We start from the raw sequence: 15,410 nt of genomic DNA, 5'->3' as shown, positions 1-15,410 counted from the left end.
CTATAAAATATTAAAAGAGAAGTAGACCATACAACTCTCAAAGCAATGGGTAGGAGATGTATTCTTACCCAAACAAAAGATAGAGGCAGTTACCAAAGATAAAATAGACAGCTTTGATTGCATGAAACTGAAAAGCTCTTGCAGGAAATTAATGCACCTATGATAAGAAAAGAAGTGGATGAATGGGGGAAAAATCTTAATATCACTTTTCTCTGATAAGGATTTGTTATCCACAATTAGGAACAATATACATCTATATATGCACATATATAGACATCTATGTGTGTATATATGCATGTAGCTATAAATATGTGTATGTATGTATATAAAGCCATTCCCAGACATATAAGTGGTCAAAGGGTATAAACGGTTCTCAAAATAAGAATTGTAAACTATTATCCAACTATATGAAAGAATGTTCCAAATTACTATTAATAAAAGAAGTGTAAATCCAAACAACCCAGAGGTTTCACCTCATGCCCTGGTAAATGGCAGAGATGGGGTGGGGGGGAGGGGAATGGGAATATTGAGTATTGGATGGGATGTGGAAAAATAGACACACTAGTAAATTGCTAGTGGAACGATGAATCAATACAATTATTTTGCAAAGCAGTTTAGAATTGTTCACATAAAGTGACTAAGATGTCCATACCCTTTGACTCAGAGTTTCCCATTACTGAGCTTTTTTTACCCCAAGGAGGCCATTGATAAGAAGAAGGCACCCATATACACCAAAATATTTTTAGATCACTTTTTGTGATAGCAAAGAATAGGAAACAAAGTAGATGCCCATCAGTGGGTCAGTTAAACAAATTGTGATACATGTATGTAAAGGAATGTTACTATGCTACAAGAAATGATGAATGTAATGAGGACAGAATACTATTTATCTTATGAGATAACTCTCTGGGAGGGAGAGGAGGTGATAGGGGAAATTCCGATGATGTACAAAATCAATAAAAACTTTTTTTATGTGATAATCGGTACTTTTGGAGAGAACAATTTCAATTAAGTGTTAAGGTCAGAAGCAAGATTACAAAGGGCTGAGTGAGTGAGAGGGGAGTAAATGGAGAGGAGGGGGCAGTCTTGTAAATAGCTAAGTCAGAAAGGAAGGAGAGATATAGAATGCTATCTTGAGGGGGTGGTAACCTCTAATAAAGGCTGTTTTAAGGATGGAAGATAGTTGGGTAGAGCACTCAGCCTGGAGTGAAAAAGACCAGAATTCCACAGACACTTACCAGATTGTGACCCTGGACAAGTCACTTAAGCTCTGTCTGCCACAGTTTACTCACCTATAAAATGGGGATAATAATAACATCTAAGGTGGTTGTGAGAATTAAATGACATAATAATAACAAAGCACTTAGCACAGTATCTAATACACAGTAAGCTCTATATAAATATTAGCTGTTATTTTTATTATTGATGTCAAAAGGACAAGAACCAAATGAGTCATGATGAATGATTGTAGATGTGATCTGTTAGAGAAGATGGGAAGAGATTCAATCCAGGGTACATATTTGTGGCCTCAGCATAGAGGGTCCCCCCCTTTGTAATATTGGAGGATTGAAGCAGGGAATAGGATGTGATATCAGGGGGTTTTAATATCAAGAGATTAGACAAAAAGGAAGCTCACATTGAATTTTTTCTCAGTGTTAATAAGAGGCAAGGTCCTCAGAAGAGAGGGGGAGAGGTGATTTGGGAGGCTTGCTCAAAATGGAACATTATATTCCATATGTAATACAACCAAGACAGAATATGGTGGGATTATCACCTCCTTCAATCAGTTAATCACTCAACAAGCATATATTAAGTTCATACCACGTGCTAGGCTTTATTTTAGGCACGGGGGATACAAAGACCAAAAAGGAAAAAAAAAAACAGAATAATTCTGTTGTCAAGCAACTTACATTCCTGGAAGTTCTTCCTCTCCTTTTTTTTTTCTTCCTCTCTTCTTGTAGCCCAAGATCTTACTAGCTTTTTCAGCTGCCTCATCACACGATTGACTTGTGTTGGGCTGACAGATTCTCCTATTTGGTATTTTGTCTTATGTTTAGTTTCATTTCATGTGGAAGTCCTGTGGAGCAAGCCTCTGGGCCACTGAGTGAAGTTTGTTGTAGTTAGAGTCTTGCTTTGTTGTAAACTTTGGCCCTAATCCAGTCCTGCACAACCTGCGGCCCATGTGAGCAAGCCAAAGGATTTCAGCCCCGCAAAAAATATAGAGGATGTTTTCCTCTGCATTTTTCAGGGGCCACCAAAATCCTTTGGTATGGAGCTTGCTTCATGGGCCATAAGCAGCCTGCCCACTGCAGGTTGTGCAGGACTGCCTTAATCCAAGACTCCTGCTTGAGGTCAGGCCCTTCCATTCAAATTTAATCTTCAAGCACCAGTCTTTAGGATCCCTATTGTTTTTAAATGTTTTAAATCAAGCTCTAGTTTAACTAAAATCTAAATAAATCCTCCCTCACTTTAAAATCTGCTTGCCCATTATACATCTGTTTTCTTTCTCTCCCTTCTAACCTAGTACTTTTAACCTATTAACTGAAATGGATTTACCTTGACTTAGTTCTGTTAGGGTTATTTCATAACACATTTTTGCAATTCATCAAAACCATATTGGTATATAACCCATTAGCCCTGACACAGTGGACCCAAGTTCATTTCAAGCTATTTCTCACAGTCTCTCTGGCTCATACTTCTACCTAGGAAAATCCAGGAAACATCAATGTCAGGCTCATGTTTGTCATAAAATCTCTGTCCTGGACCCCTTGCTGAAGGAAACTGTAAAAATATAATCTGGTTGGCTCATTTTGTTTACCCAAAAAAGGCCCCGAGCTACCCTGCAAGCATTCCAGCTAACAGTACCTTGGCTATAGGACAGCTTTTACTTAACTACCTATACACCTGCTTCCCCTGCTCCACCCCACCTGCCCCCAAAAAGGAAAATTTTCCTTCCTTTTCATCAAGCAACCCTCACTTCTGGTGAGTTCCATCTTGCTTGGGACCTATACAGCCCACATAACTCCCAGTACCAGTAGAGGGATAAGTCTGGACTACTTCCTTGCTCTGTTGATCTCTATAGTACTGACAAGAGAAAGATCCACAGATTCATAGCTCTTTGACCATTTCAGTGATTCTGTTTAGACTGGTTCCTCAGTACATGAGATTCCCTGTAACAGGCACATAAATGAACAGGTCTTTGACCAAGTGCCCAATGTAGTTTGGCATTCTGTTTCTGCCTCCCTGTATTTCCAACATTCCTTCCTGTATCTGGAAATATCTCTTTTGCATATGCTTCAAGAGTGCCCCATGTATAGAGGGGAGCAGCTTACTTCCCTGCTGCAAGTAAGGTTTGAGTTGTTTATAAATGGACATGAACACTCCAAATTAGGTGAATATTGAATATTTGTTTCTCTTACTACATGACCTATGTAGGGAAATACTTGAAAGTCTGTATTTATCTGGATTGGTGATAATTCCTATCCTTGCTCATTTTATAAAATCTGGCCATCGATTCATTTGTTTGTCTGCCTGTTATTATCCCCAGAATCTCAGCGTCCTGCATTGCTTCTTCAAATTACTATTAGACTCCTGCTTATATTACCAACCTTCTTTACCCTTAGTAGACTGTGTGTTCTATACATATGTTTGTTTGTGCTAGGTCATGTATTCTGTGACATAGGTGAATTGTATAGCCCTCATGTCACCCCACATTCCAGCAATCTTTTTTTTTTTAGTTTTCCCTCTTTTCCCATTTCTGCTCTGGGGGCATGAGGCCTGTTCATTTCAACTTCTGTTTTATGAATTTTGCTTTAAAATTTGCCCTCATCTCAAACCTTGAATGTAATGAAAGAATAGGGACAAATGGTATATAGATGGTAGCATATGTTGGTTAAATATTTCAGTAGAATTTTTCCAAGTTAACATAAATTTTTGTAGTCCATTTAGTACCTTCCTGTCTGTAGAAATACTTCAAATAGTGTAAAACCAAGGGCAGAAATCTTTTAAGTTACAAGAAGGAACAGGTTTTCTGCTATTTTAACTTTTTTGTGCTTTGCCATTGCTTAAAACTTTGTAATACTTATTACATTACAGATTTTTTAAAATAGCACCGATTTTACATAATACTATTAATTATACTTGGAGTTTCTGTAATACCTTTCTTCCAAGGACCTCAGTATACAATATAATCATTCCCAGACACCTTGTGCATCTTTGAGATGATGAACTTAAAAAAAAAACCTATAGACAGACACAATTACTTCTTAATTTAGGAATCATGATTATTTAAGATAGTGAAATTATGATTGAATGTGGGAACCTACCCTCTCTCTGATAATGCTAATAAAATATAGATTTAAAAAGTGCTTTTATTATAACAATTTAATGTATGATACTTCTCTACAGCTTGTGACCTGAGAAGCCTTAAAATTTGCTTTGAAAGTATCTTTAAATCAACTTTGCCAGTGGTCTTTAAAACATCAGCCCATGAATACAAAGAAATAACACTAATGTGTAAGGATAAGATTGAGAAAGTTAAAGGGGAAAGAAGTCTTTAAATGTTGAGGAGAGAGAATAATGAGGGAAAGGGAGAAAAATCTAACTATAGGCCAGCAAATTTATCTTCAGTGTATGGAAAGGTACTAGAATAAATCTCGAAGCAACTTATAGTTACCTAGAGAAAAAATAGCAAGCAACCAAGAGATTTGGTGAAACACAATTATACTAGACCATTTTAATAACTTTCCATAACATTGTTCATAGAAACAAAATGAAAGTGATATTAGCTAGGTTCAGATTAATGTGGATAATTAATCCTGAGAAATAGTAGTGTATGTTCAAATTCTCACTGTGTATTTCCATTGGGCTAGAGCCAAATACCAATAGTATACATGATTATAACTTCGAATAGTATAAATTCAAATATACGTGACCACTTTATAGCATTCATGATTTTCACTAATTGAGACCTAGTGGCATTTTTTAAAAAGGTATCATCTTATCAACAAAGCTTTCATTTCAGCTCCACACAGCATTTTCCGCAATGATTTAGAAAAAGTCAGGCCTTAGCCTGAGCACCTCCTAGAGTTTTGTTGCTTTTGATGCTGTTGTTACTTTGTCGATCCAAGAGAAATTAGTAGGAAAACGAGTAAGTTCTAATACTGGATCTGCCAAATCAATAGCAATCATTGGACTTCCTGTCTCCAGAGGAGAGACAGGAATAAGCGAAAGATAATCGCCAGGAAACAGAGAGAGCATAGTGACCACTCTGAGCAGCGTTGTGAGTAAAAGTGGCCAAGCCACAGTCGACATCCCTCTGTCAGCTTACTTTGGGCATTCTTGTTCGTTTTTCCAGGCTAGAAGGTAGGTGGCAGTCTATAGGCAGTTATTAATGTCTTCTTTCCTTCCTTACTTCCCTGGGTCCCCATAGGGTATCACATCTTTACCCAAGGGCGCTCTGCCCAAAGAAATGAATCCCAGCTTAGATATCTTAGATTTCTTAAGGACCATGCCTTGAGCTCAAATCAATCTGACTCTCACTGATTGGCCACAATAGGTCCTAGGTCATTGTTCGGGCCCTGATTAGCTCCAAGTGAACGTAAATAGCAGTTCGTTCTGTTTTGGCCAGAAATCCAGAGGGTCTTTCCCTTCCAGATTGCTCCTCTTTTTTTTTTTTTGACTAGGTTATTATGAGGCTATTCCCTGCCTCATTTCTTGCCTACCTTTAGTCACTGAATGGGTGTTGCCTAAGTCAAACTGAGACCTGTTAAATACGTTAGCTCAAAAAGGTCAAGGTCTCCCACTGTATCCAGGGCCATCTCCAGTTGCCCTGATCAATATCTTGCCAACGCTCCCTCACTTCAATCCAGTTCACTTGCATGTCCTGGCATCACCTCCCTGGTGTCATCGTCCTCTCTAAGAACAATGCTTTAACATCCATATAGGGCATATTCAGTATGCCCAAGAGAGCATTCATCTCGTGTAAATTTGGGAGCAGAATCAGATGATGTGATTAGATATGGGACAACTAGACTACGGTATGGTGGAAAGAGCACTGGGCCTAGAGTCAGGAAGACCTGAGTTCGAATCTAACCTTACAATCCCTAGCTTTGCAGCCCTGGGCAACTCACTTTACCTCTGTTTGCCTCAGGTTCCTCAACTGGGGATAATAAAATGGGGTTAACAATAGCACCTGCCTCTGAAGGTGGTTCTGAGGATCAAACGAAATAATGAATATAAAAGTACTGACTTAGCACAGTGCCTGGAACATAGTCAGTAACAAATAAATGTTGTTGTTATTACGATCGTTATTTCTATTAGTTCAGTGACCTGTCAAGATGTGTCACTAGTCTGCAAGATTTCTTACACTTAAAAATGGCATAATAAAGGAATGAGATGTTAGTAATATTGGCAGCCTATTAGTCATATTGTGAGCTTTGAGACATATTTTTCAGTGTTTATTAATATTGTCAATTATAGCCTAAGTGTTTATGTCATGTGCAATGACACTAAATTTATTTCAGTAACCATGCAATAGAAATTTCATAAACTGCTTTGTGAAATTTCACATTTCTTATGTCTTTGCTTTTTAAGGTATGCAACAATCTATACAATGTTTCCAGTATTCTCTTTAGTGTTGGATCAGGATGTGAAACCAGAAATGGCATTGCTATATCCAGAGCTTTACAAAGATCTAACAAAGGTAAGACTATGCATAAGGGATCAAGGGAAGGTATATTTTTTTTGATGATTCTGAAGGCCACAGATATATTCTTGGGCTTTTAAAAAATGTTTCCAAAATAAAGAAATGTGCCAAGTTGGTGGATGAAAATAAATTTACATAGGAGCAGAGCCAAGACGGCACTGTGAAAGGAGGGAACTACTGGAGCTGTCACACAAATTCTGTCAGATACATGTAAAAAAGTGAATCTGAGCAGATCTGAGAAAATTAGAAGCCACTAGTAGACTTGAGTGGAGCAGGAGCACCAGGCATGCGGAACAGCACCAGATCACACCAACTAGGAACAGCAGAGGAACCCAGCAAGCACGCCAGTCTGGGAGAGTGCTGGGCAAGCAAAACACGGAAATAAGAGCAGGCCCAGGGCAGCAATAGAGCCCCAAGCCTCTCAGCCCAGAACGGGAGTCTGTCGGAGCTACGGGAGACACCAGTGCAGAGCCTGCAGCCACGGGAGCAACTACCCCAAAGGCCCCCAGCCTAAAGGTTTGAAACTCACCTTCTTGAAATTCTGGAAGCCATGATGGCCAGGTGAATTGTCTCTCCCTTCCTCACCCAGAGAATACTCCCTTGGGAGAAACACAGGAGCCAGAAGTGGGGCTTAGTAGCCTTTTAGCAAGAGAAGTTGGGGAAAGGGCCCTTCTTGTGATGCAGAAGAAGACTAGTGCAAGAAGAGAGGTGTGCCAGCAGGCCCCACCTCAGCAGAACAGCCAGAATTACTGAGCCCCCCGGGGTGTGGAGCGAGCAAACATCAACACCAGGATCCCAGACGTGCCTTTGCATAGCCAGGGGAAGTGGCAGACACCAGCACAGACAACAGCTAAGACCACCTGTGCTATAGAGCAGTCCCGGGGAAGAAGAGACTTCCAGCAGCCAGAACACCTTTCCCCCACACCTCACGAAACCAGAGGCCATAGCACACAAAGCCAGTGAGCAGGCCCACAGAGCCCCCTGAGCCCCAGAAGCAGAGATCCACTTTAAAAGCCAGGAGGAAAAAAAACACCATGAAAAAGTACCCTAAAAAGCCAAAGAACCTTGATTCCTATTATGGAGACAGGGAAGATCAAAATACCAATTCAAAAGAGGACAGCGTGGACACTATACTCACATCTGAAACCTCAAAAGGGAATGTGAATTGGTCTCCAGCCCAAAAAGCATTCCTGGAAGAACTCAAGGAGCACTTTAAAAACCAAATTAGAGAGATAAAAGAAAAAATGGAAAAAAAATTAACTGATGAAAACAAACTTTTAAAAAGTAAAATTGGTGAAATGGTTAAGGAGATTCAGAATAGAAATGGAGAGAATGTCTCATTGAAAAGTAAAATCAACAAAATAGAAAAGAAGATAGAGAAGCTAAAGGAAGAAAACAATACATTAAAAATTAGAATTGGGCAAGTAGAAGCTAATGACTCTATAAGACATCAAGAATCAGTCAAACAAAATCTAAAGAATGAAAATATGGAAGAAAATGTGAAACATCCGATTGGAAAAAACAACTGACCTGGAAAACAGATCCAGGAGAGACAATCTAAGCATTATTGGTCTACCGGAAAGCCACGACGAAAAGAGCCTGGACAGTATCTTCCAAGAAATCATCGAGGATAACTACCCTGAGGTCCTAGAACCAGAAGGTAAAATCGTCATTGAAAGAATCCACTGTTCACCCCCTGAAAGAGATCCAAAATTGAAAACTCCAAAAAATATTATAGCCAAATTCCAGAATTATCAGGTCAAGGAGAAAATACTGCAAGCGGCTAGAAAGAAACAATTCAGATATCATGGAACTACAGTCTGGATCATACAGGATCTATCAGCTTCTACATTAAATGACAGAAATTGGAATATGATAATCTGAAAGGCAAAGGAGCTTGGACTACAACCAAGGATCAGCTACCCAGTAAAAAGTGAGCGTAATTTTTCAGGCAAGGAGATAGACATTCAATGAAATAAGGGAATTCCAGACCTTCCTGATCAGAGCTCAATGGAAGATTTGATCTTCAAATACAAAACTCAAGAGAGACATAAAAAGGTAAACAGGGGGGAAAAACCCTTGTTAATAAGGCAAATTATTTACATCCTTATATAGGATTATATTGTTTTATATATGTGTTTTATATATATATGTCTTGAGAATAGTACAGTTAATGACATTTGAAAGGGATATACATAGACTATTGGTGTCAGTATAAAATAACTGATATAATGATAAAAAACACAATCAAGAGATATAAGGGGATGGCTCTGGGAGAAGAGGTAAGGAGGTAGTAAAAAAGGGTAAATTGAAGATGGCGGCTGGAAAGCAGGGACTTGCGTGAGCTCCCCACCAGGTCCCTCCAAAAACCTATAAAAAATGGCTCTGAACAAATTCTAGAACTGCAGAACCAACAAAATAGCAGAGGGAAGCAGGGCTCCAGCCCAGGACAACTTGGATGGGCGCTGGGTAAGGTCTTTCACATGGAACTGGGAGTGGAGTGGAGCAGAGCCCAGTTTGAGCCACGCGTGGACCAACCAGACCGGGAGCCAGGTGGAACAAGCCCTAGCATCCTGAATCAGTGAGCTGTGGCAGCTACCAGACTTCTCAACCCACAAACACCAAAGGCAACAGAGAAGAACTGCAGAACCCACACAATAGCAGAGAGAAGCAGGGCTCCAGCCCAGGACAGCCTGGATGGTCACTGGGTAAGGTCTGTCCAGCACAGAGCTGGGAGCGGAGCGGAGCAGAGCCCAGCATGGGCCATGCGTGGACCAACCAGACCGGGAGCCGGGTAGAATAGGCCCTAGTACCCTGAATCAGTGAGCTGTGGTAGTTACCAGACTTCTTAACCCACAAACCCCAAAGAAAATGGAGAAGGTTAGTGGGAAAAGCTTCTGGGGACAGAGTGAAAGGAGTTCACAGTTTAGCCACCGCCCCGGGAGCAGGGTGGGGAGGGGGTGTGAAGCTATAGAACTACTGCTGCAGTTGCTTCCAGCCCCAGGCCCACCTGGTAGGCGGAATTAAGTGGTGGATCTGAGCAGGAGTGCAGAGCTTGCTTAAGATCTGAGTCTAGTCCGGGTTGGCGGTTCTTGGGGGAGGAGAAACGCTGGTGTGGCAGATCTGGCATCTTTCAAGAAATTATTGAGGAGAACTGCCCTGATATTCTAGAGCCACAGGGCAAAATAGAAGTTGAAAGAATCCACAGATCACCTCCTCAAAAAGATCCCAAAAAGAAAACTAAGAATATTGTCACCAAATTCCAGAGTTCCCAGGTCAAGGAGAAAATACTGCAAGTAACCAGAAAGAAACAATTTGAGTATTGTGGAAACATAATCAGAATAATACAAGATCTAGCAGCTTCTACATTAAGGGATGGAAGGGCTTGGAATATGATATTCCAGAGGTCAATGGAGCTAGGATTAAAACCAAGAATCACCTACCCAGCAAAACTGAGTATCATGCTCCAAGGCCAAATATGGATTTTCAATAAAATAGAGGACTTTCAAGCTTTCTCAGTGAAAAGACCAGAGCTGAATAGAAAATCTGACTTTCAAACACAAGAAGCAAGAGAAGCTTGAGAAGGTAAACAAGAAAGAGAAATCACAAGGGACTTACTGAAGTTGAACTGTTTTGTTTACATTCCTACATGGAAAGATGATGTGTGTGGTTCATGAGACCTCAGTATTAGGGTAGCTGAAGGGAATATACATATGTCTATATACATATATATATATATATATATATAGACAGAGGGCACAGGGTGAGTTGAATATGAAGAGAGGATATCTAAAAAAATAAAATCAAATTAAGGGGTGAGAGAGGAATATATTGAGAGAGGGAGAAAGGGAGAGATAGAATGGGGTAAATTACCTCACATAAAAGTGGCAAGAAAAAGCAGTTCTGTAGGAAGGGAAGAGGGGGCAGGTGAGGGAGAATGAGTGAATCTTGCTCTCATCAGATTTGATCTGAGGAGGGAATACCATACACACTCAAATGGGTATCTTATCTCACAGGAAAGAAAGAGGAAGAAGATAAAAAAGTGGGGATGATAGAAGGGAGGGCAGATAGGGGGAGGAGGTAATCAAAAGCAAACACTTTTGAAAAGGGACAGGGTCAAGGGAGAAAATTCAATAAAGGGGGTTAGGTTAGGAAGGAGCAAAATATAGTTAGTCTTTCACAACATGAGTATTGTGGAAGGGTTTTACATAATGATACACATGTGGCCTATGTTGAATTGTTTGCCTTCTTAGGGAGACTGGGTGGGGAGAGAAGGGGGGAGAGAATTTAGAACTCAAAGTTTTAAAAACAGATGTTCAAAAACAACAACAAAAAAAAAATTTTTGCATGCAACTAGGAAATAAGATACACGGGCAGTGGGGCATAGAAATTTATCTTGCCCTACAAGAAAGTAAGGGAAAAGGGGATGGGAAGGGAGTGGGGTGACAGAAGGGAAGGCTGACTGGGGAATGGGGCAACCAGAATATATGCCATTTTGGAGTGAGCAGGAGGGTAGAAATGGGAAGAAAACTTGTAATTCAAACTCTTGTGAAAATCAATGCTGAAAACTAAATATATTAAATAAAAAAAAATAGCACTGGGTGATTTGGCCTAGGAAATACAGGGTGTCCCTAAAGTCTGGACGCATAGGAAAATTGACGGCAATGTGGAGTTATTGCATTGAGTTCACGTGAATCTTGCAAAGCACATCAACCTTTGCATCACAAATGATAGAAATCACATTGAAGATGTTATTTGTTAATATTCCAATTAAATCAAATATGGTTGAAAATTTCATTCATTTCTTCAAAATAGCATTTTTGACTATGTGTCCAGATTTTAGGAACACCCTGTACATAGGGGACATGACTATGTAAAATGAAAATATTTAGTATAGAAAGCTGGCCTCAGGGTAGAAAAGAACTGGGTTCAAGTCCTGCCTCTGACAAATACTGACTGATGATCTCGGGAAGTCACTTAACTTAGGCAGCTAGATAGTTCAGTGAACAGAGTTCTGGCCCTAGACTCAGAAAGACTTGAGTTTAAATCTTGTCTCAGAAATATGCTAGCTGTGTGACCTATGCTTGCCCCCCATTTTTCTCATCTGTGAAATGGGGATAATGTAAGGTTGATTTAAGAACAAAATGAGATATTTGTGAAGTTCTTTGAAAACCTTAAAGCTATTAACCTCTCAGTATCTCTAGGCTACTATCTAAGAGTCTGAGTTTTAGAATAGTTGCTGAGTTTCACTGGTAGAGGATTCCTATACCAATGAATCACAAGTCCAGGACAAAAAAATAAATGAATAGACCATATGTTAAAAAGTAACAGAATAGAGAGGTCATGACATGCATGCCTTGTTTTATTATGTTTTGCTTTATTGTGCTTTTCAGATATCACATTATTTACAAATCGAGGGTTTGTGGCAACCCTGCATTAAACAGGTCTATCAGTAACATGTTTCCAGCGGCATGTGCTCACATTTTGGTCATTCTTACAATAGTTGAAACTTTTTCTTTGTTATTATAAGTTATAAAGTATTATAATTATATACCATAACATTATAATATTATATCTGTTATGATAATCTGTGGTCAGTGATCGTTGGTGTTAGTATTGTAATTGTTTGGGAGTGCCACAAACCGTGCCCATATAAGATGATGAACTTAATAAATGTTATGTGTGTTCTGACTATTCTAAAATAAAAAGAAAAGAAAAGGGTAAATTACATTACGTGAAGATGCACAAAAACATATAGTAGAGGGAAAGAAGGGAGGGAGAAGAGCAGGAGTTGAGCTTTACTCATCGGATTTGGTTCAAGAAAGGAATAACATACTCTGATAAGTATAGAAATCAAACTTTTCCTACAGGCAGTAGGAGGGGAAAGGGGAAAGAAAAGGGAGGGGGATGGTCAGAAGGTAGGAAAGAAGTAGCAAGGGGAAAAAGGTCAGATGAGGCGGGTAAACTGAGGAAGGCTGTGGTCAAAAGCAAAACTTTGTTGAGGAGTGGAAGGGAAAAGGGAAAAATAAAAGCTTAAGCAGCAGGGAAATAGGATGAAGAAAAAGACACAGATAGTAATCATAACCGTGAATGTGAATGGGATGAACTCTCCCATAAAATGGAAGTGGATAGCAGAATGAATTAAAAACCATAATCCTGTAATATGTTGTTTACAAGAAACACATTTGAAACAGGGGAATACACACAGGGTAAAGGTAAAAGGCTGGAGCAGAATATATTGTGCTTCAGCTAAAGTAAAAAAAAAAAAAAAAAGCAGGGTAGCAATCCTAATCTCAGACAAAGCAAAAGCAAAGATATATCTAATTAAAGAGGTAAGGAAGGACACTATATCCTACTAAAAGGCACCATAGACAATGAGGCAGTATCATTATTTAATATATATGCACCAAGTGGTATAGCATTCACATTCTTAGAGGATAAGTTAAGGGAGTTACAGAAAGAAATAGACACCAAAACTATACTAGTAGGGGACCTTAACCTCCTCCTCTCTGAACTTGGTAAATCTAACCTCAAAATAAACAAGAAAGAAATTAAGGAGGTGAATAGAATTTTAGAAAAGGCAGATATGATAGACATCTGGAGAAAACTGAATGGGGATAAAAAGGAATATATTTTGCTCTCAGCAGTACATGGTACATACTCAAAAATTGACATTATACTAGGGCATAAAAACTTCACAATCCACGGGGGCGGAGCCAAGATGGCAGCTGGTAAGCAGGGACTAATGTGAGCTCCACACCGAGTCCCTCCAAAAACCTATAAAAAATGGCTCTGAACCAATTCTAGAACAGCAGAACCCACAGAACAGCAGAGGGAAGCAGGGCTCCAGCCCAGGACAGCCTGGATGGTCTCTGGGTGAGATCTATCCCACACGGAGCTGGGAACTGGGAACGGAGTGGAGCAGAGCCCAGCCTGAGCGGTGTGGAACAACCAAACTTGGAGTCGGGCAGATGGGGCCCCTAGCGCCCTGAATATGTGAGCTGCAGCAGTTACCAGACTCCTCAACCCACAAACACCAAAGACTGCAGAGAAAGTTAGTGGGAAAAGCTGCGGGAGTGGAAGGAGTTCACGGTTCGGCTTCCAGCCCCGGGGGCAGCAGAGGTGGGGCAGCTACAGTTGCTGCTGCTTCCGGCCCCAGGCCCACCTGGTGGGAGGAATTAAGTGGCAGATCAGAGCAGGAGTGAACAGCCTGCTAAAGATCTAAGCCCAGCCCGGGCTTCTTGGGGAAGGAGGAGTGCTGGTGTGACAGAGCTGGCACCTCCCCACCAAACGTGGAACATAGAACTCGTTAGTCTACAAGCAGTCATAACCCACTGAAAAACTCAAGGGTCAAGTTAGTTGGTTCAAAATATGGCCAGGCAGCGAAAGCACACCCAGATTCAGTCTCAGACTTTGGATTCTTTCTTTGGTGACAAAGAAGACCAAAACATACAGCCTAAAGAAGACAACAAAGTCATAGAGCCTACAACAAAAGCCTCCAAGAAAAACATGAACTGGTCCCAGGCCATGGAAGAGCTCAAAAAGTATTTGGAAAAGCAAGTTAGAGAAGTAGAGGAAAAATTGGGAAGAGAAATGAGAAGGATGCGAGAAAACCATGAAAAACAAGTCAATGATTTGCTAAAGGAGACCCAAAAAAATACTGAAAAATACACTGAAGAAAACAACACCTTAAAAAATAGATTAACTCAAATGGCAAAAGAGCTCCAAAAAGCCAATGAGGAGAAGAACGCCTTGAAAGGCAGAATTAGCCAAATGGAAAAGGAGGTCCAAAAGACCACTGAAGAAAATACTATTTTAAAAATTACATTGGAGCAAGTGGAAGCTAGTGACTTTATGAGAAATCAGGATATTATAAGACAGAACCAAAGGAATGAAAAAATGGAAGACAATGTGAAATATCTCATTGGAAAAACCACTGACCTGGAAAATAGATCCAGGAGAGATAATTTAAAAATTATTGGACTACCTGAAAGCCATGATCAAAAAAAAAGAGCCTAGATATCATCTTTCAAGAAATCATCAAGGCAAACTGCCCTGATATTCCAGAGCCACAGGGCAAAATAGAAATTGAAAGAATTCATCGATCGCCTCCTCAAATAGATCCCAAAAAGAAATCTCCTAGGAATATGTTGCCAAATTCCAGAGTTCCCAGATCAAGGAGAAAATACTGCAAACAGCCAGAAAGAAACAATTTGAGTATTGTGAAAACCCAATCAGAATAACCCAAGGTCTGGCAGCTTCTACATTAAGAGATCGAAGGGCTTGGAATGCGATATTCCGGAGGTCAATGGAGCTAGGATTAAAACCTAGAATCACCTACCCAGCAAAACTTTTGAGTATCATGCTCCAAAGCAAAATATGGACTTTCAATAAAATAGAGGACTTTCAAGCTTTCTCAGTGAAAAGACCAGAGCTGAATAGAAAATTTGACTTTCAAACACAAGAAGCAAGAGAAGCTTGAGAAGGTAAACAAGAAAGAGAAATCACAAGGGACTTACTGAAGTTGAACTGTTTTGTTTACATTCCTACATGGAAAGATGATGGGTAAAATTCATGAGACCTGAGTATTAGGGTAGTTGAAGGGAATATGCGTGTGTGTGTGTGTGTGTGTGTGTGTGTGTGTGTATAAAAGAGAGAGCAGACACAGGGTGAGTTGAAGATGAAGGGAAGATATCTAAAAGAA

At 40.0% G+C, this 15,410-nt stretch overlaps 1 protein-coding gene across 2 annotated transcripts in view; it reads left to right on the top strand.

The window, feature by feature from the left end:
* ATP9B (ATPase phospholipid transporting 9B (putative)) overlaps positions 1-15,410 on the top strand; it is a 527,294-nt gene that overhangs the window by 481,606 nt on the left and 30,278 nt on the right. For both annotated transcript variants that reach the window (XM_036766185.1, XM_036766193.1), the window contains exon 26: positions 6,595-6,703. In XM_036766185.1, coding sequence (XP_036622080.1) covers positions 6,595-6,703 — 109 coding nt within the window. The remainder of the gene's footprint in view (positions 1-6,594; positions 6,704-15,410) is intronic.

This window comes from Trichosurus vulpecula, chromosome 1 (genome assembly GCF_011100635.1).
Source record: "Trichosurus vulpecula isolate mTriVul1 chromosome 1, mTriVul1.pri, whole genome shotgun sequence".
Classification (NCBI taxonomy): Eukaryota; Metazoa; Chordata; class Mammalia; order Diprotodontia; family Phalangeridae; genus Trichosurus; species Trichosurus vulpecula.
Note: the sequence above shows the minus strand (reverse complement) of the source record. Positions and strands in the feature narration are given on the sequence as shown.